The sequence below is a fragment of the Ascaphus truei genome, chromosome 2 (assembly GCF_040206685.1).
Source record: "Ascaphus truei isolate aAscTru1 chromosome 2, aAscTru1.hap1, whole genome shotgun sequence".
Taxonomy (NCBI): Eukaryota; Metazoa; Chordata; class Amphibia; order Anura; family Ascaphidae; genus Ascaphus; species Ascaphus truei.
In genome coordinates this window covers 139,786,975-139,809,474 of record NC_134484.1, presented here as the reverse complement: position 1 = coordinate 139,809,474, position 22,500 = coordinate 139,786,975, and the positions used below count along the sequence as shown (strand labels likewise).

The 22,500-nt window shown below is 43.8% G+C and overlaps 1 protein-coding gene across 27 annotated transcripts in view; it reads left to right on the top strand.

Annotated features, from left to right (window-relative positions):
• EPB41L3 (erythrocyte membrane protein band 4.1 like 3) overlaps positions 1 to 22,500 on the top strand; it is a 270,323-nt gene that overhangs the window by 162,269 nt on the left and 85,554 nt on the right. Inside the window, exon 1 of one of the 27 annotated variants that reach the window (XM_075585308.1) lies at positions 4,938 to 5,091. The exons of the other annotated variants lie outside the window; for them this stretch is intronic. Within the exon in view, the coding sequence (XP_075441423.1) occupies positions 5,053 to 5,091 (39 nt within the window). The 5' untranslated portion in view covers positions 4,938 to 5,052. Of the gene's footprint in view, positions 1 to 4,937; positions 5,092 to 22,500 lie in introns of those variants that run through there. 27 annotated transcript variants of the gene reach the window in all.

Genomic DNA, 22,500 nt, shown 5'->3' with positions numbered 1-22,500 from the left:
TAATTCTTTGCTCCCACTATATTTACTTCTGTGCCATCGGTTACATTATATTTGACAACAGATGTCCAGCACGTCACAGGTTGGATGAGATTATATTTTACTGCCCGTGTCTGCTCTGCATTGTGACATTTCTTATGATGCTATTGCAGAATTTGGCAAACTAGAGATTGCAGTGTGTTCTACATTCTGCCTTTTGCGTAGGTTTCGTTAAGTGAATAAATCCTATTTAATATTGGCTTTGGGGCCGGTTTATATTGTGTTATTTTCACGTCTACAAAACAAACAATCCTATTATTTACGCAGGATTCCACATTGATTGATTATATTTGGAAGGAGGGGGTGGTCAGCCTCCTTTCCTGCCCCATCGCCACCGGTGATACGAGGGTTCTCCCGACATCACAGGAACAACCTGTGAAATCAGGACCACCACTGCCCCATGCACATCTCCAAGTGGTTTCTATCACCCTGGAGTAAAGCATTTCAAAGTACAGTATTGAGAATATTTTCTGACACATCCCCGCGTCAGAAACCATGTAGTTGCGGTTACCAGTGGTTTCAGGAAGCGGTAATAGAGAATACCACCCAAGGCAATCTCCTTTAAAAAAAAAACTGTGTAAGCAAACATTGATGAATACAAGTGATTACTCATTTAAAAGTGTCAATGTTTTAACACAACACAGTCTTTCCCTGAGCATTAAAATCTGTAAGATATTCTTCTCATTGCACCCTGATACCCCTCTGGAACAGGGGTAGACATTTTTGTAATAAAATGTACAATAAATATACTATTTAAATCCATGGCCTCTGTACAATGTATATTTAGGTATGCTCACCAAAACAAGAAGAACGACGTAGCATTCACGGCATAAATCAATTGGCTTGCTTGCTGCTTCAGTATCACATGCAACCACATATGTTTTGAAATGTGTCCCAGAATATACTGGCCAACCAAAACAATATACAGTACAGTACACAATGATTTCTGTGGAAGAACAGCAGACGTTTACAGAAAGACGGTATGTTATGAGTAAGATTTACTAGATGGGGAAGCCTTCAGGGACAGACTTTCAGGATGCTGGGGGATATTTAGTTATTCTGTCAATTTGATTGTATGGATCCTAGCATTGTCTGAATAACTCCTTAAAATACATAAAGTAGCAATTTAGTGTCTATGCTTTAAACTTAAATACACTTTTTTTTTTTTTACACATCTGGATTTATGCTTGGTAATTCAGACCTATAACCCTTTGCTAGAGGACATGTAAATCAAAGCATTAAAGTTAATGCATATAATAAATAATTAGAGACATGCATAAATAAATGAGTATGTACATAAAGACCCATATAATTTTAAGTGGTGCTAGTTCCTGTGATCTCTGCTGGCACTGGAGGACACAGCTACAGAACCTTCACATAAGACCTCTTCCATGGAAGAGCACCGTGTAGTTAATCGTTTTCAAATCTAGGGTGATAGGATCTCATTATTTTCACCCCAAATGGCAAAACTATAGTAAAAATGATCATACACAAGCACTAGATTTTTAAAGGAGAAGATTTCCTTTAAAAGCAATGTGATATGTCTGCTCTCTGTAATCTGGTACAGTTTATCGTGTTCCAGTTTTGCTCCAGGAATTCTAATTGACAAAGTTTGTAAGAAATATAAGGACAAGTATTAAATATTACAACCACGGTCACTTCAGCCTGTCTCTCTTTACCAAAACCATTGCACTAGTCCTTCAAATGCGATGTGGATAGGTTAGCACCTGGAGTTTCATACTGTGACATGACAGAAAGTTAGCAAATGTACTATTAACAAAGAAAAAATAAGAATGTGAATGAGCGATTTCACTTCATAAACCCTTCTATTGTTTTACTTTGTAGGTAATTCTGTGTGCTCTGAAGCGGTCGTTCAGGTTATATAGAATTATAGGCTAAAGCAGTCAAATTCAGGGCATTATTGAAAACCCTGCTCTCTGATTGGTTAAAATTCCGGGCATTTTCCAATCAGTAATGCCCGGAATTTAAGCAGCAGAATGTGTAGTTATCAATGTGTTTATTTCCAGCCAATCCGCTTTCTGAACAGCTGAGACAGGGCAGGGGATTCGTCTGATTGAAGTAACAGATCTGAGACAGGGCAGGGGATTGATCAGGACGTATTAGCCATGGGTTGACTCCTCCCCCTCCCGAGCTGACTGAGATTTTCTGAGCAAATTCAGTTGAATTGGGGGTGAGGGGGGGGAGTAAGTGGCTGTCTGCAGTTTCTTTGTGGCTGCAGTTTGTGTGTGTGTGTCAGTAGCAGTGTGTGTGTGTGTGCTGTGCTGTTGTATATTTGTGTAGAGGTGCTGTGTGTGTGTGTGTGTGTGTATAGAGCTCCAGTGTGTGTGTCAGTGTCAGCAGCAGTGTTTATGGGTGTAGCATGTGTAGCAGTTTGTGTGTGTGTGTGTAGAGGTGCTGTGTATAGAGGTGCAGTGTCAGGTGTGTGTAAAAGTGCTGTGTTGTGTGTAGAGGGGGGGGGGGGAGTGCAAAGTTTAGTAAGTGGCTGCATTTTTTATTGTGGCTGCAGTGTGTGCATGTGTTGTGCTGTTGTTTGTGTAGCAGCAGTTTGTGTGTGTGTGTATAGAGTTCCAGTGTGTGTGTGTGTGTGTGTGTGTGTGTGTGTGTCAGTGTTAGCAGCAGTGTTTATGGGTGTAGCGTGTGTGTGTAGCAGCAGAGTTTGTATGTGTAGAGCTGCTTTGTTGTTTGTGTGTGTAGAGCTGCTGTGTTGTGTGTGTGTGTGTGTGTGTGTGTGTGTGTGTGTGTGTACAGCTGCTGTGTTGTGTGTGTGTGTGTGTGTGTGTGTGTGTGTGTACAGCTGCTGTGTTGTGTGTGTGTGTGTGTGTGTGTGTGTGTGTAGAGCTGCTGTGTTGTGTGTGTAGATGTGCTGTGTTGTGAGTGTAGAGGAGGTGCTGTGTTGTGTGTCTAGAGCTCGTGTGTGTGTGTGTGTGTGTGTGTGTGTGTGTGTGTGTGTGTGTGTGTGTGTGTGTGTGTGTGTGTGTGTGTGTGTGTGTGTGTGTGTGTGTGTAGAGCTGCTGTGTGTGTGTGTGTGTGTGTGTGTAGAGCTGCTGTGTGTGTACAGGTGCTGTGTTGTGTGTGTGTGTGTGTGTGTGTGTGTGTGTGTGTTCACAGAGGGGCGGCAGTGTGTTATATAGATATCTGCAGTGTAAGCGTATATAGAGGTGGTTTCATGTATTTATCATTTTATTTTAATTAAAAATCTATTTAACTATACAAAAGTGTCTATTATTTATGAAAAAAGTCTACATTTAACCTATAATAGTAATAATCCTCTCAGAACAGGGCATTACTGTCCAATAATGCCCTGGCTGGGAGAGTTGAAGGCCCAAGGCGAAGCCGAGGGACTTTAACCCAGCCAGGGCATTATTGGACAGTAATGCCCTGTTCTGAGGGGATTATTACTTAATCATCATATTATTTATATCAGGTTTGCCCTATATTATCTTTGTTTACAGCAGTTATATGTACACTGCTGTGTATTCGGTCAGCAATATGATAAATATTTTTGCATGTAGTACATACACAAACCTATGTATTTGGTAAAGCTAAAAGTACTGTACTTCATAATTGCTGTATTGTGTTTGTAGTGCAGTGAAATCCCAGCCACCAAATGTCAGAGACCTTATGTAACAGCCGTGCCCTGTATTGGGAACAACTACTTTAATGCTTTTTGATCTCACAATCCAAAAAAGCCAGCACTAATCTATAAATAAAACAGGGTTTGTTAAACCCTTTTTAAGAAGATTGTTGCCCTAGTCATGCTTCTGGATGCAAATCAAATCACTGGTTTGAACAGCACAGAGAAAATAAAACTGGCACACACTCAGCTGTTTTTAACGCTGTGGTTTTATTTCTAAAAGTGTTTACCCACTACTGTATATCCCTGGGGCTTAGAGATTCACAGATGCATAAAGAAAAATCTAGATAACATCAGAGTTAAAATTGTACAAATACAATGATTTACCAAGCTAGAATGGATGTGCACATCTCTATCATTAAAGTGTACTGTTCTCAAATACAAAAGTACTTAACACAACTATCTTTTGACTGCCGGCCAGCTATGCACCTGCACAGAAACCATTTTATGTAAAGGAGATGCAAAAGTGCATGTGTATAGGGATTAGCAAGAGAAAGCATGATAAAAACTGGACAGGAAATGTTTGTGTCTCACATTAAGAGACGTGAACAAAGCTAAGCAAATATGCATTGCTTGGTTCTGATTAAATATTGTTGTTCTTCCTTTGTTACTATAATATATTATGCCTATGTTTAATTTTTTTTATTGATACAGCTTCAACATTTCTCACTTTGCACATGTACAGATGCTTATTATATAGTATTATGATCCCAAAGTACACACTCTTATAATAAATGCTATGTACATAATCATGTCTACTGTAATATTTGGTGTGTGCAGTATGGATTTGGTCAAGGTCAGAAGAGCTGGCATGTGGCCTTGATGTGACTTCTCCCGTTTCGTAGATCTATGGATAATAAATCTAGAAGTGTGTGTGTGTGTATACTCTTTCCTTGCAGCAAGTGATTTTCATGTTACTAAAGATTAATTACGCTATGCCACATTAATTGATGGCTAACCTGGAATAGTCTCTTATTAGAAGCCACGATACAGCAAGTAACGATAGCTTGCATGGAAGTAAATGCATTCTGTTTGAACTGTTCCTTCAAAGTATTTTTGATCAAATTGCACAGACTTTCTCTTGAAGGGGAAACTCACGACTGCCCTGCAGTCTCACTTGTGACTTGGGTTAAGCAGCATGTGTGTGATGCTATACTGTATAGAAATAACGTTGAGTTGCATGCTGGTTACACGGTTCTTTTTTCTTTACTGTACTTCTTGCAGAAGTTGACTGATGTAGTGACCCCGTTCAGTCATTGTACAGCATTACCTGGGGGAAGCAAGTTACACTAAAATAATCCTTTGATGAAAAGTCATGCAGCACTGCTTTCAAGGCATAACCGTTACGTCATTTTCAGAAGATGCACATTAATACAATCCTGTTTCTCCTCTACGTGCTGGTAAATGCAGCAATGTGTGCGTGTATATATACATAAATACACACCACACACATTCATTCTTTGCTTGATGGGCAAGATGTTGCGCTCTAATTTATCAGTTGGTGGGTTTCAGTTCTGCTTAAGCCAGTTACATTGCAAGTAAAACTCAGACAATCACTGCATTTCAAGGGTTTGGCCTTGCTTGGTAACAAGCTTGAGATAAAGGTTTCTTATCTGATTATGATAATGTAGTGAAATTAGTATTGTGTGCATTGTTTATTTTATGAATATTTGGCTAAACTTAGTGATGAATAAGTAACAAAGCAAAAACATTTATTTTCTTAATCCGTCCCTTCTGATGTAACATAACTTTAACCTCAGTGTTCCTCTCCGGATACCCTTTCATAGCTTTAACCGTGTTCCTCTCCGGGATACCCTTTCATAGCTTTAACGTGTTCCTCTCCGGGATACCCTTTCATCGCTTTAACCTCAGTGTTCCTCTCCGGGATGCCCTTTCATCGCTTTAACCTCAGTGTTCCTCTCCGGGAAGCCCTTTCATAGCTTTAACCGTATTCTTCTCCAGGAAGCCCTTTCATAGCTTTAACTGTGTTCCTCTCCAGGATACCCTTCCATAGCTTTAACCGTGTTCCTCTCCGGGATACCCTTTCATAGCTTTAACCGTGTTCCTCTCCGGGATACCCTTTCATAGCTTTAACCGTGTTCCTCTCCGGGAAGCCCTTTCATAGCTTTAACCGTGTTCCTCTCCGGGATACCCTTTCATAGCTTTAACCGTGTTCCCCTCCGGGATACCCTTTCATAGCTTTAACCGTGTTCCTCTCCGGGATACCCTTTCATAGCTTTAACCGTGTTCCTCTCCGGGATACCCTTTCATAGCTTTAACCGTGTTCCTCTCCGGGATACCCTTTCATAGCTTTAACTGGGTTCCTCTCCGTGATACCCTTTCATAGCTTTAACCGTGTTCCTCTCCGGGATACCCTTTCATAGCTTTAACAGTGTTCCTCTCCAGGATACCCTTTCATAGCTTTAACCGTGTTCCTCTCCGGGATACCCTTACATAACTTTAACCTCAGTGTTCCTCTCCGTGATACCCTTTCATAGCTTTAACCGTGTTCCTCTCCAGGAAGCCCTTTCATAGCATGAACCGTGTTCCTCTCCGGGATACCCTTTCATAGCTTTAACCGTGTTCCTCTCCGGGATACCCTTTCATAGCTTTAACCGTGTTCCTCTCTGGGATACCCTTTCATAGCTTTAACCGTGTTCCTCTCCGGGATACCCTTTCATAGCTTTAACCATGTTCCTCTCCGGGAAGCCCTTTCATAGCTTTAACCGTGTTCCTCTCCGGGATACCCTTTCATAGCTTTAACCGTGTTCCTCTCCGTGATACCCTTTCATAGCTTTAACCGTGTTCCTCTCCGGGAAGCCCTTTCATAACTTTAACCTCAGTATTCCTCTCCGGGATACCCTTTCATAGCTTTAACCTCCGTTATGCATCGTTATTGTAGTGTAAGGCAGTAGTGCACAACTTTTTTTTTTTTTTTATAGCCGTGACATCTAAATTTAAATATCCATTACACAAGCCCCACCCATGGCCCCGAAAACAATAAGGATTAACTCTATGGGGTTTCCTGCTTCTGAATGGGACCATTCATTTTCTGACAGAAATGACAGAAACAAACTTGTACTACAGCAGCAGCCTGTCTCTCTCCGTGTCCTAAGCAGTCTCTGGACGCTCAGTAAGCCTGGGTGATGTCAGATTCCCGAATATGGATATGCCCATATTCAGGCAACTATGACATCAACCAGGCTGACTGAACGTAGGAGAGTTCGCTTCAGACTGCTGGGGAGACAGAAACGGGCTGCTTCTGTGCAAGTTGGTTTCTATAGTTTCAGACAGAAGATTAACTCTGCGGGAGTACCATTCAGAAGCGGGGATACCCCACATAGTTAATCCATGAATGTTTTGGTGACCCCCAGAAATTTGCCAACGACCACCAAAGGGATCGCGACCCATGCTTTGCACACCACTGGTGTATAGCACCATTACGGATTTCGCACCTAAAGTTTAGTACCGGTACCTTTGCATTACATTATACTTCTACCTATCTTGTTCAACCCGGCTAGTCTACAGAATGACACTTGTGCTGCTGTATAGAATTATAAATATCTTGCCTTCCAAATAGCTTTCCATTTGGAGTGCTGTAATGTATACTTTCAGTTATACATTAACCATTGCTAATTTGCCTCTCTGTGTCTCAATTTATCCTTATTCAGTGTAATACAAGGATAATCGAGGCACGTCAAAACTGTATAAAAAAGTGTAGGTATTTTGCTGCCCCAATACCGTTTTTTCAATACAGTTTTAGTATACCTCGCTGTTTGGCACCATCATTATTTTTGGCTGGTGGTTTTATTTTAATTTTATTCAGAATATTATGATTTTTGTTTTACAGTAGTTGAGGTTGATCTTTTTTGCTTTCTAAAATTAAAAAGTTGAATAAAATGTGTCTGTGTGTGTGTGTGTGTGTGTGTGTATATATGTATATGTATATATATATATATATATATATATATATATATATATGTATGTATATAATTACATAATTACATGGAGAGAATATTCCAAGATACCAATTTCCATGGATGCCTTCATATGCACAAAACCACTGGGTAACCTAGGGTGGCTAAAATAGGTTCACTTAAGGGTTGAGTCACTATGTGGATTACCATCTTCAAAAATTATTGCAAGCATTACCAGACTATTTGAAAGACACCATGTTAGGCTATTGAAAAACCACTTTGGACATTCAAGTCTTCTGGCATCAATTACTGTGATGGATCAGTGTCTTGGACTTCAGGAACATGAAACTTAAAGAACATGTTTTGCCCATATGCTAAACAGAATCTATGGAATTTATGTTGTCTTATTTTGTCTGTGATTGAGTGACCACTTACAAACAGGAATCCTTTCCTCAGCAACAGAGAAGGGCAAATGTGGTCAAATTCAAGTCGTAAATGTTTTATAGTTTTTCTAGCAACAATAGATTTAAAGTGCGACATTCGAGGGTGGTTTTGACAAATCCATTTGGGCAAATGTCCCTCAAACTGCATTTGTTTTCACTTCTTCCCCCCCACCCCCCATTTCTATATTTATACATTAGAAGATTTTATTAGAGTCCAAGTGCTATATATGTGTATGTGCAATATTTACTCTAATCTAGATCCACTCAAACCCGTGGAGACACCTGTGTACAAAAAATGAGCACACCTGGGATATATACTTATAGAATATGCAAAGTATATTTAAAGTACTCTTTTTAACATATCGCCGGTGTAATCCTTTTTGTACACAGGTGTCCCCCCATGTGTTGTTTTAGGGGGATATGAAGATATATCTCTTTCTACTTGGGACTCTTGTAAAATAGGATTCTCTCTCCAAGGGTCTGGAACTAGATTGGCAATCCCTCGAGTCCAGGCCAAGGTACATTTTTCCTGTCTTGCCATCAAATATTTTCCGGGTAAGCTACCCACCTATCTGAACAAGCTCCTCATCCCTACCATACACATTACTTATCTCCCGAGATTCAACTCCAAAAGACCGTTCATGGTCCCACAGGTCAACAAAGAATCTGGCCGCTCTTTCTCCTCTTACCGTGCACCTCACAACTGGAACAATCTACCCGAGACTCTCAAAGCTGCCACCAATCTAAGTTCTTTCAAGATTTCAGCTCTCACATTTTAATCTGGTCTGTAAGTGTTACACGCCCATAACATATTATCTTTAACCGTTTATGAAATGTCTGTAAATATAGCAACTTTTTTTAATTTATTGTAACCATTGTGACAAACGGCTGGCTTCCTTACTTCGCTCTGCCGTCTGTCTGGACTCTTTATGACACAGTCTTTTAGGGTAAACAAAGAGAACATGCAGCATAATATTGTAACATTCAGGCTTCTGCCTGCCTTATTCTGTCTCGGCAGGGTACTGCAACTTTAACTGAAATACGTTGTGCCTGTAAGATTAGTCCCAAGCAGTGGGACTGCAACACTTTGAAATACATTTGAGTTACTCATGCGTCTGCCTGTTAGATTCTGTCCCAGCAGGGGACTGCAACACTTGCATAGAAATATATCAAAAATAAACCCTGCTCAATCGAAGCTCTTACTTAGACAGAATATTCCCCCTCAAGGTTTGGGTGGCTTATAAGCTTTCCAAGTATACAAAATACAGAACATTTACACTTGGTCACAGAATTTACATGAAGGATTTTTATTACCTTAAAGGGGGGGCATCCTCCCCAAACTGGATGCAGGGAACAGCGGAGCCCCAGCCTGCAGGCTCTAAGAGAGTGAGGCAGCAAATCTATCTGCCCTAAGTACCTGTTCTTCATTAGAGCAGCAGGTGATGGGAATTAGAAAGTGAACTCTGGTCTGGATTTCCCATCCACCAGCCTCAGTAACTGAAGCTGTGAGATGGATCACATTTACATTGTGCTGCACTGTCTGATCTAAATTGGACAGAAATATGCCTAATATCCTGGGACTGTATCTCACCATGTACACACAGACCCCGGTTTAAGTACACTCACTTTAAGTACACTCGCGAGTAAGGACATATCGCCCAATAGGCAAACAGCCGCTGGCGCATGCCAGCACGTCCTGAACAGCAATACCGGCTCCCTACCTGTATCGAACCTGTGCGCTAGCGGGGAGACTATAGAGCCTGTTACAAATGCGTTATTTATATCAGTTATGCACGTATATGACAATTGCAAGATGGCGTGTCGGAGCAGACTGTCTAAGCAGTGTAGTGGTCCCGCGCTGGACATTTAAACATGGTTGTCGGAGCGGTGGTCTGGCATGTCAAACCTGCAGACCTGGCTTTTCGGGTTGGGAGCGGACATCGCAGCAAATGTGTTTTGGCCGATGTCAAATGTCCTAGACCGAATTTAGAGGAAGTGCTACATAATGGCATAATCTGTGACTTGACCTTGTATCCACTTTCATTTGTCCCAGGAACGCTGACTGGTGCAGGTGGGGTCTAGTTGGTCTATTGCGTGTGCTTTGATGTCAGGCTTCAGATAATTAAACTGATCTTCATGAGGAATCCCAATAACAAAACTTTTGGAGCTGCACCCATTGAAACTTGGGATGATACCTCTGACATTATCAAAATGCTGATCAACTGTTGCTTTGAAAGCTTGTCAGTCTATTTGGGCAAATCACTTCCTGAGGGGAAATTTGCCATAAGTTATCTTCCAGTCCCAGAAGGTCTCCTGTGGCATAGCACTTCTTAGTAAATATAGCCCAAAATCTCTTACAATCTATGGATGACTTAAAAAAAAAATACATCTAACATCTTTTATTTATATATGTCTTATTTAATAAACAGTTTTTAAACTAGCTGGTTATCTGCCACTGGTCACGTGATACCAGAGTTACTCTATAAATAGAACCAGCTAACATGCTCAACCTCTCAGAGGGAGCGACATGCTGTAACTGCAGTAGGGGAACTTAGTGCAGAGATGTTGTCATCCTATAATTCATATTACGTGATATTAAAAAGTATGTTATACTTACTGAAGATAACTACTGTGGATTGAGACCATTCCCAATGGCTTAGTATTTAATGATTGTAATACATGTCCACCCACACTGTGCTTCAGCTTAATGGATGGTCTAATTCGTACCTGCTTAGTGGAGACCAGCAAGGTTTTAAAGGAACATTTCCATTTGCTATTTTTCCAAATATTTCTTAACAGCATTGTACTGTAGGGGGTCTCTTTTCACCTCTCCCCTCCTCCCCCCGCCCTCCCTGCTCACTAACATTTAAAAGAGAAAATGGAAGCCAGAACCAACAATATGATTGCCAAGCCTCTCACACTTGGTGACATAAGTAGAGTTCAAAGAACTTTTATCTGAGAAAATTAAGATAAGAATTTTTTTTTCCTGATAAGACAGTTTCAAGTTTGCATGAAAAACAGTACTGTGCTGCCAAGTAGAGGGTGTCTCTCCATGTGTTGTATGAGGGTGGGTGTTAGGGGACTGGATATATATATAAATGTATCACTTGGGACTCTTGTAAAATAGGATAAGTCTGGAACTTCTGTAACTAGATTGTCTATCCCTTGAGTCCAGGCCAATGTACATATTTCCTGTCTTGCTTCCAAAAACTTTCTGGGCAAGCTACCTGCCTATTTGAACAAGCTCCTCACCACTACTAAACATCACTTATCACCTTCGATCTGACTCCAAAAGCTGTTCGCGGTCCCAAAGTTCAACAAAGAATCCGTCTGCTCCTCCTCCTCTTACCGTGCACCTCACAACTGGAGACTCTCAAAACCGCCACTGTTCTAAGTTCTTTCATGGGCTTTTGGGAAAAAAGCTCTGTGCTGCCAAGTAGAATGAAGAAAGAGAACAGTGGGCATTGCCATGTGGATGCTCTACTATGGACTCTGGGCCATTTGAAATAAAACATGGCAATAGCAGAAGTAACTGCTAGGAAAAAGAAAAATAAGGTTGATAATCTGGTTTAGTGCCAGGGTGTTTCTGAGACTTGTGGCTATGTGAGTTTTATTAGTGCTTATGTAAGGCACGGATGAAGGTGGGCTCAATGGCAGGGAACGGATCCCGATGGCTGGAGCAGGTGGAGTGGGACAGAGCCTGGAGTGTGTCCTTTGAGACGAGTTGCGTGTCAAAGTTGTTTCAGGGCAGTATAGACAGGCAAATGTGGTACAATGGACATGGCAAAAGCAAAGTTCAGGCAGACTGGATAATGGTTTAAACAGGCCGGGTCAGGCTAAGCAAAGAGGAACAAAGTAGTCCGGCAGGCGGGGGTCAGGAGAAGATAGAACAGCAAGCAAGTCAGAGAAACCATAATATGGTCTGATAGCGAGGCTGGATGCAATGTGAAAAGCACACTAATCTGGCAACCGGGAAGTGGAAGTAGTCGGCATGTAAATGAAGCCATGGGTACTGTCCTCAAGGCTGATTGGCTATAGGTGAGAACAGTAGAGCTCAAAAGTGTGCTGCACCAGTGTAGTTATTTAGCAGCTGGTTTACAGATAGAACCTCCGGTTCTGGCCAGTCCTCGTGGCTCCTGCGTGGGAACCCCCACACCGCACACGCACGCTTGCCATGCAAGTACCGAGACCTAATGGTCCATCGGGATTAACATAGAGGTGGTCCCTGCGTTTGAATGGGACTTGCGCTGTGTGAATCCTACCGACTGCACTTGTCTGTAAGTGACGCACACTGAGTAAGACTAAGTCACTCTTTCTGCGCACCTTTAACAGGCGATCATGCGGTTTTATTTTAATAACTGTATTGAAGCAGGGGGTCTCCAGAGCTGAATCGCATTAATTTCATGCCTGGGGGCCCCTGCTTCCTGAGTAACAGGCCCCGTTATGGCGTACCAGTATCCCCACCATTTTTTAATTTTTCAGCGTCAAGACCCACGTGACCTGGACATTTAAACAGTGCAGGGGAATACTGGCACCCCATACCAGGACCAGTAACTCGGGATCAGAGGGTCCCCAGACTTAATTAATACGGTTCAGCTCCATACACGCTCTGCTACAATACTGTGTTATCAAAATAAAGTAAAAAGCAGCTTCATTGCGTTAGCGGCTAGCTGCTAAGGCAATGAAGGGGTTAGAGTACTGGGTTTATTGGGGGTAGAGGGAGTAGGTTAAGGGGATAGTTGCCCCAGGGTGGGTGGTTAGGCCTACCGGGAAGGTTGCGTGATGGGTTAACCCCTTCATTACCTTAGTGGTAGTAACTGCTATGGTAATGAAAGTGTTTTAGGCCTCTTGGGTAGTGGGACGGTTTAATGCTTTCATTACCATAGCAGTTACTACCGCTAAGGTAATGAAGGGGTTAACCCCTCCCACTACTCACCCAAGAGGCCTAACCACCCACCCTGTGGCAACTACCCCCTTCACCCACCCCCTCTATCCCCAATAAACATTACAAACACCAATACAATACATTGAACAACCCCCACCCCCACAGATGAAGCCCGGTAAGATTTTCAAACGTACGGACCCCCGCTATGTTAATCCGATGAGCTATTACAGAGAAGAGATCTCCTCCGGTGCGTAGACTCAAGTAAAGGTTGCAGAAAAACAGTGTATTAATGAGCAAAGTTATCCAGTTAGCTACCTAATACAATAGTTACACTTACTGTCACTGGCTGTCTCAGTTCTGTGAATATAGCTATGCTCCCAGATGAAGGTTCAGTAGTTACATCAGATTAGATGAGACTATGCTTCAGATTAATAAACAGCACTTGTATATCAGCGTTTTTAATAGCTTTCCAACACGTGATCTCTGTTCGTCCTCCCCTGTCCCGATCCGCTCACAGTTGGGATCCGTAGGGTCTTATCACTAGGTTCCCTTCACCCCTAATGTCTGCTGCGCTTTTCTCCTCGAGAGTTGTGTAAGGGGAATCCCGTAGCTCCCCTTCTCCCCCTTGACTCATGCACAGCCTGGGAGGGGTAGGATGGCAGTGGTATCCTCCGGAGCGCGTTTGCGTGCACACGCAGGAGCCGTCAGCTGACAATTGAGTGTGGGAGAATCTACACGCCACATACTATGGTGGTCTGCGAGGCACAATCCAACGCGTTTCGCAAACTGCTTCGTCAGGGATGTGACTATTTTGTGAGCGATTATGTGAACTAATATACAGTGAAACACATCACATTTATTATTTTAGCCCTATATACATCACCCATAGGTTAGTGACTAGTGCTGCTTCCCTTCTTTCTCAATGGGCCATCACAGCCTGCTATGGACTGTCCAGTGGAGTGGCACCGATTTCCAAAATGTGCTCCTTCCCATGCCCGCGGACGCTGTGACATAAGGAAATACTCCATCTGTAGTTTGTTAAAGCTGCTGCCCTGAATAGCAGAACTTATGAGTTCTGACCCCGTTAGACCTGACCTCTTACATGGCCGTGAGTACCCACCAATGACGGAAACAGTACTGAAGTTCCCTCCCCTTACGCTTCAATCAGACTCCCCACCCCAATGGAGCACAAAGCTGATCGTCCCCTAGAAATCAAGCAGTTTAAGTGACGACTTCCTTGGAGCTCTGGTGTGCATAACTTGGAGCTTTTAAAATAGGTCGTATTGGACTGAACTGCGCCGTTGTGACAATTGGATGTAATATATAAATAATTCCAATCTGGTGGCCAAGTATCAGGCATGGATTGTTAATCTAGGAGGCCGACACTGCCTTCAATTTGCAAAGGAAAATATAGTGCACAATTCACATGCATACGTTTTACTTTTGGAAACTACTCCTAAGGACACTGAAATCACAAGCTGGTGCATGCCAGGCAAAATAAGTTTTTTTTAAAGCCTTAATATATCAATTCCCCATTTTGCCTCATTATTGTTTCACTTGACACACACAATATACCTGGGGTGCGCAAACTATTCGCGCTGCACCCTCCCTGCCTACTCCCCCCGGTGATCACACCCTCCCCCCTACCTTTCTTTCGAGCGTGTGGGGGTCCTGTGATGTCACGCCATCGCCGAAGACCCGGCTGGCAGCAGGTAAGTAAGTTACAGAGGCCTCACGCCTCCCCCGACATTTAATTGAAATGCCGTGGGGAAGAGCGTGGGGCCTCTGTAACCGCCCGCGCCCACCAGCAAAATCTCCTGCCTCCCCCTGGGGGTCGCACCCCCCCAGTTTGCGCACCGCTGCAGTAATCTATATAGACCTTGCCAACAACATTTTGTCATGAACAATTTGTGTGCAATCTTTGAAATAAATATACCACTGTACATCTTTTGCATTAAATACTTCAGTCCACACAGAATGACACCATTAATAAAATGTACCCAAATGTGTATTAAACATGTTATTGTACACCGCAGGCGTGCTTTGCAATAATCCCTTTATTTACAGCAGCGTTTCCCAAATGGTGGGTCGCGACCCGGCACCGGGCCACGGCACCAAAATTGCCGGGTCGCAGAGAGGCTGGGCGCGCGGTGTCTCCCCCCCGCTCAAGTTAAAAAAAATGGCAGCGATTCCCCCCGCGGTCCTGCGCGCATGCGCAGGGCAAGCTGGGCCCGCTCCCTTCCTCCCCCCGGCTCCCAACGTGGGACGGAGGAGGAAGTACCAGCTCCTCTGCGGCCCGCTTCCAGAGCTCACCTCCCGTGGCACCCCCTCCAGAGCCCACCTCCCGTGCCACCCCCTCCCGAGCTCACCTCCCGTGGCACCCCCTCCCGAGCCCCCCTCCCGTGCCACCCCCTCCCGAGCTCACCTCCCGTGCCACCCCCTCCCGAGCCCACCTCCCGTGCCACCCCCTCCCGAGCTTACCTCCCGTGCCACCCCCTCCCGAGCTCACCTCCCGTGCCACCCCCTCCCGAGCTCACCTCCCGTGCCACCCCCTCCCGAGCTCACCTCCCGTGCCACCCCCTCCCGAGCTCACCTCCCGTGCCACCCCCTCCCGAGCTCACCTCCCGTGCCACCCCCTCCCGTGCCACCCCCTCCCGAGCTCACCTCCCGTGCCACCCCCTCCCGAGCTCACCTCCCGTGCCACCCCCTCCCGAGCTCACCTCCCGTGGCACCCCCTCCCGAGCTCACCTCCCGTGGCACCCCCTCCCGAGCTCACCTCCCGTGGCACCCCCTCCCGTGCCCCCAAGCCCACCTCCCGTCCCGGGCAGCAGGGGATATCGGGGGCAGCAGGGGATATCGGGGGCAGCAGGGGATATCGGGGGCAGCAGGGGATATCGGGAGCACCAGGGGATATCGGGGGCAGCAGGGGATATCGGGGGCAGCAGGGGAAAGCGTCCGGCGGCAAGGTAAGTCACCCCACCCAGTCACTGTCACCCACCCAGTCACTGTCACCCACCCACCCAGTCACTGTCACCCACCCAGTCACTGTCACCCACCCAGTCACTGTCACCCACCCAGTCACTGTCACCCACCGTCTCCCACCCACCCAGTCACTCACCCACCGTCTCCCACACACCCACCCAGTCACTGCCTCCCACCCAAGTGTCCCAGTCTCCCCTCCCACCCACCCCCCCCATCCCCCACCCACTCTCCACCCAGTCCCCCACCCACCCCCCACCCAGTCCCCCCTCCACACACCCCCCACCCATCCCCCACCCAGTCCCCCCTCCACCCAGTCCCACCCCCACCCACCCAGTCCCACCCCCACCCACCCAGTCCCCACCCCCACCCACCCAGTCCCCCCACCCAGTCCTCCCACCCACCCAGTCCCCCCTCCTACCCACCCAGTCTCCCCACCCACCCAGTCTCCCCACCCACCCAGTCCCAGTCTCCCCTCCCACCCACCCAGTCCCATTCCCCCCACCCACCCAGTCCCAGTCCCCCCTCCCACCCAGTCCCAGTCCCCCCTCCCACCCAGTCTCAGTCCCCCCTCCCCCCTCCCACCCAGTCCCCCCTCCCACCCAGTCCCAGCTCCCACCCAGTCCCAGTCCCCCCTCCCACCGTCCCAGTTCCCCCTCCCACCCAGTCCCTCCTCCCACCCACCCAGTCCCCCCTCCCCCACCCACCCAGTTCCAGTCCCCCCTCCTCCCACCCACTCAGTCCCCCCTCCTCCCACCCACCCAGTCCCTGCCCCCCTTCCCCTCCAGTCACTCACATCCGTCATTGCCTGTAATTCACTGTTTGTGTCTGTGTGCGTATAGGGAGAGTGAGTGTTTGTGTGTGTGTGTGTGTGTGTGTGTATCAGGGGCTGTGTGTGTGTGTGTGTGTGTGTATCTGTATCAGTGTCTGTGTGTGTGTATCAGAGTGTGTGTATATCAGGGGCTGTGTGTGTGTGTGTGTGTGTGTGTGTGTGTGTGTATCTGTGTCTGTGTGTGTGTGTGTGTGTGTGTGTGTGTATCAGTATCAGTGTGTGTGTGTGTCAGTGTGTGTCAGTGTGTGTGTGTGTGTGTGTGTGTGTGTGTGTGTGTGTGTGTGTGTGTGTGTGTGTAGCAGTGTCTCTGTGTGTGTATCAGTGTGTGTGTATCAGTGTCTCTGTGTGGCTGCGTGTGTGTGTGTCAGTGGCTGCGTGTGTCAGTGGCTGTGTGTGTGTATCAGTGGCTGTGTATGTGTGTGTGTGTATCAGTGGCTGTGTGTGTGTCTATGCAGGCCCTATAGGCGATAACATTTTTAGTGGGTCACGAAGGAGAAGTTCAAAAATAACCGGGTCACGGGAAAAAAAGTTTGGGAAACCCTGATTTACAGCATTTAAAAACCACTGAATTGGTGAATGAAGGCCATTACTGCCTGTTGGTAATAGGAGGCCTGAATTATTTTTGCACTGATTGCAAACCCTGCTGTCGGACATTCCGGAGGTTGCTATCACATATAGTATTTGAGAGTCAGCAGTTGTCACTAGATTATCCAATTGAAGCTAAATGACTCTAGTCACCAAACTACTTAGAATTCTTCTAATGCACTCATCCCTAGAACAAGACACACAAGTTGAGCCATAGGGCAGTAGACATGTCATTGTGAACAGATGGAGCTTCATGTTTGTAATTGCAGCACCAATTGGGCAAATCTAAAAGAGCTAGAAATCGGACAAAAAGGGAGTACACTTATAGTACTACACTTACTGTATTACAAGACTATATCCAGTTAAAGTTCTAGCATTATGGAGCTGGGATAACTATACATTGGTAGTTGGCTGCATTCAAAACATAAGTGGTATTGTTTATTCAGATGTGCAATACACACTTATCAGATCAGTAAAGGACAATTGCCTGCAAGATTTTCCTTTCATAAAGATCAGTAGGTATTTCACATTTGTGTTAACAAGTAGGAACAACTTGACTGGCGCTCATATTTTTCAGATGTTCTTTTCTATTAATTTCTCAATGTATACATTTTAAAACCTCTAATTTCTTGTCGTGAGTGATATTTTAGGTCAGGGCAAGGCTTCTTTGTTAAATCTCACATTCCAACCCATCCAAATAGTATTACATGCACTGGTAAGGTTGATTGCAGCAGCAACAGTCTGGTCAAGATTTTTGACATTTCGATTGAGACTTGTGATCATGACTGTTAAGTGTTGAAGCCCAAACCCAGCTGCAAAACAATGAAAGTTGCAGTGATTTAAAGCCGAGTCCCAGAACATTTGATCTTTTTGTATTTATATTTCTGGAAGAAATGTTAGCTGCACTAGACACTTTTATTTGTATTTAGCCTTTAACTGTTCGGACTCAAACAGAGTAATGCCCCTTCCCTATCACATGGTGCTGGGTTGATTCAGCAGAAGTTGAGCCCTGACCCCTTCTGCCTGGAAACAGTGTCATGGTAGGCTATAAATAAAAGGTGTTGGCTTCTGGAAGGCAGATCCCAGGAGGAGTATAAGAGGGATCGCCATGTGAATAGTTATGTACACTGGCGACACACTTTATTCGAGCTTGGCTAGTCCCACGAATTCGGGTATACCCGGGTGTATTGAGGTTTGTGACTGTTTTCTGCCCGAGTGCATTGGGTTATTTTCCAAGCAGGGATTGAAGCATTTTATTCCCGCTGGCTGCAATACTGCACAGTATATATATATATATACTGCATTAAAATTCATGAATTTATGCCATCTGGTAGACACGCGAAGCATTGCAGCCTATTAAATCCTAATCATTATCATTTAACAGATCAGCCGCCCATCAGCCAGGCATGAACCCAGGCTGGGAAGGCAAATGCAACGGGGCTTGTCAGAGGTGAGGAGCGGCGCATTCCAGGTATCTGCCAGGTACATACCGGGTATTTGCTCGAATAAAGTGTGTCGGTGCAGTAAGCCCCTGTGTATACAATGGGTTCCCCATCCTCTTTATTGTTTTCAGTTAGGAAAAGTACCCTGTTTATCTAGACTCCCACCAGTATGCTCTGGCATTACTCTCAAGATATATCGAGAGACAATGCCCAGATGGGGGCTCCATCAGCCACACCCCTAGGCATAGTTTGACCAGCCCCACCGGAGGGTTCGTCGCTGACCCAGAAGGCCACACAGTGGCAGACCGCCCTGAAGTGAGGAGGCTGATCACAGAAGGAGTAGCACAAGGCCCATCGGGTACCCCGTGGATTTAGAGTGCTGCAGAGCATAGGTATTCTACAAGTAGCCCAGTGAATATAAAGCCTCAGCACCTTCCTAGTGGGCTGAGATGGGGCAGCTAGGGAACCCGTGTAAACAGCATAGACCAAGGACACTCAATTGGAAATACAAGATGTCATGTGTATTAAATGCGAGACTGTGCCTACAAGATAAATATGCTGTTTGAATGCATAAAGTTCCTAGCGCCCATCATTGTTTACCAACACCCTGCCTGTACCCTAAATAAGGTAACACATCCTGAGTACCCCTAACACAGGCATGTAAACTCCCTAAGAGCCGGGAAGGGAGGGTTACAAACTTATATGTCGGGGGGTTTACAAATATATAGGATTTGAAGTCAGCTTTAACTTGCTGTAACATAAGCCCAGGATTGGATAGAAAGTAAATCAATGAAATTACATGCCGAAAATAGAACAGGGGAAAGTGTTTCACCGTATACACTTTGCACAACTGAGACCATCGTGCACACTTCTGGCTTTTAGCAAGTGGATTTTGCGTTGGAGTAGTGCTAAAAGGTATACTATACTATTAAGAAGAAAAAAAATGTTCGTTGTATTCATGTCATCTAATGAAAAACAATGCATCTTATTTGCTCTTTTTTCTAGACAAATGTACATACTTCTTAATATAATAAAATCTGAGTGTGAAAGATGTGTGTATTTGTTATGTGTTTTTGTATATCCAGTAGTAAGCAGTACATAACATTATTTAATGCATACATTGCTTTAACTTACTAGTTGAAAAAGATGAGACATTTTCCATGTGGATGCATATTTTTTTTTATTTCCCCACAGACATTGCATTAATTGAATGTTATTAAGAATCAATTTGGTAGGGTCAGTACCTCAGTGTAAATTGATTCATTCAGATTATATTAATCTATTAATGTTCGTAAAGTTGAAACCACCATTTAACTACAAGGTAGACTTAATGGCAGAAAAATCATGTATTTTTGAAGCTTATTCTACAAGATCAAAACCTCACAGCTCCCTAGTAAAATCCAGTAGCGCTGTTCCATTATAATCACTTTGTCAGAGGATATTACATTGAAATACATAATTTCATAAAGATGGTACTCATCCCAGAAAACTCCAATGTGGGTACATCTGGCTGCAAGTTGAAGTGTGTGGAACAATTCTCTTCCTTTTCATAAAACCTAAGTAGCTGGCCTACGTAAGCAGAAGAGGGACATAAGATAATGACCTTATTCATTTAAACGCCTTATGTGTTGGAAATGGCTGCTCCTGTAGATCTTACAAAGCAATGCATTTTAAAGTTTGTCCTCTCCAGGCTATAATTAGTTATAGAATCTTATTTCATATTAAGATGAATTGTTGTTCCCCAATTATAACCTCTTTGATTTTTGTTTGGCTTCTGCCTCCCTGGTGCCATATAAATTTATACATTTAAAGCAGCTAAACGTGAAATATTGTATGTATTTTTTTTTTTTTAAATAAATAAGTTCTGTAGTATTAGATAATACCAACTGCATTTTTTATTTTTTTTTAATATTGAACTCTTAATGCCATTTTAAATGAGCTTTAAAGCATTCTTTGATTTCTATAGCAGGTTTAGCCCACCTCCACAGCAGTGCAAGATCTTTGCAACACTTTCCTGTTTGTGATCATTTGTTGCCATCATTACCAGCAGTTTGAGCTGTAAACTGTAACAATAGATAATGTTATCTCAGTAATATAAGGATACAGTTTAGCTGCTGAGTCACACTGACTGAAGCAGCCATTATGTTAGGCACACAATAAGGATTTTTCCACATTTATAACAGGAGCACCAAATGATTGCCTTTGGTAAGAATGTAGAATTATACATTGCCACATGCTTTATATATACAAATAAGAAACAAGTGGGGAATGTAGTATTGCTGCATTGTGCAAATGTTCATCTTTCACCAAATGTCTTAGATATTGAGACTATGTTGCCAGCTCTGCACAATACAGTGCTGAATGTTGCAATACATTGCAGCATGTACGTTCACACCACGATTGACCAAAAATAAGTAAATTCTGCATGTTACCTTTTCATTGTTATCATGCTTCTTTGATTACATAAAACACAAAAATCGGAGCGCATGGAAAGAAAACCAGAAAGGACCGAAATTAGTACATAAATCTTTATAAAATATAACATAAAATATCACAAAAATTGTATCAAAATGAAAGCCAAATGACACTACATTAAGATTTGGACCACATAGATCAAAAAGCACCCGTGGCACACACAAAGGATCGGGTACTAACACCCAAATCTCACATCAGGAGTATTCACTAGTTGATAAGTATGAGAGAGAGAGTCCAGGACTGCAAAGATAGTATGACACAGACCTTATTACTCAAAGTCCTCCTAATGGCGTCCTTGTGGTGTCTCTAGGCTGCAGCACGGAAGTCCGACGTCACTGCGTATGACGTCACCTACGTGTTTCGTGTCAGATGACACTTCTTCAGGGAAAAGTCATGTGATCTCATGGTGATGTTTAAATACCTATGTAGGTTAGTACCTCAACCAATGAGAATCACCGTCTGGGTAAAATAGCCCAACCTTCCAATCAGTAACATACAAACGACAATAGACTGACTAAACAAAAAACCCACGAACAAAATGACACATATAAAACACACACACACATATATATATATATATATATATATATAGATATATATATATATATACAGTGGTTGACAAATCACCAAAAAATCTACTCGCCACACAAAAAAATCTACTCGCCACTTAGTACCAAACGTGTGCTTCTTGGGCCAATATTTACTCGCCCGGGGGTTAAATCCACTCTCCCGGGGCGAGCAAATGTATAGGTTTGTCGAACACTGTGTATATATATATATATATATATATATATATATATATATATATATATACATATATACATATATATATTTAAATGTATACACTTCCAAGAGATGGTAAATCAGAAATATTTCCAACCCATCGCAGCTTGCATTTAATCTGCAAGGATCAGAGCTGAGCTCGCAGGACCCTTGACTCATTGATATAAAAACTGCCAATATTATATCAGTACTTGTTGCTATAGGAATGTGACATAATTGACAGTACTAATAAACTGTTATTATATTACCCTATAGATCAAATATGTAATGAAAGATATACATAAAAAATATATTGTACATCATATTAAAAAAAAAAATATATATATATATATACAAACTAACTGCGGCGCCCACTATATTACGGGCCTTAGACCAATCTATGCAGCAGTAAGTACCCTGGACCAGTGATTCCCAACAAGGGGTTCGGGAAGTGTCTCCCAAGGTGTTTGCAAAAAAAAAAATATATAT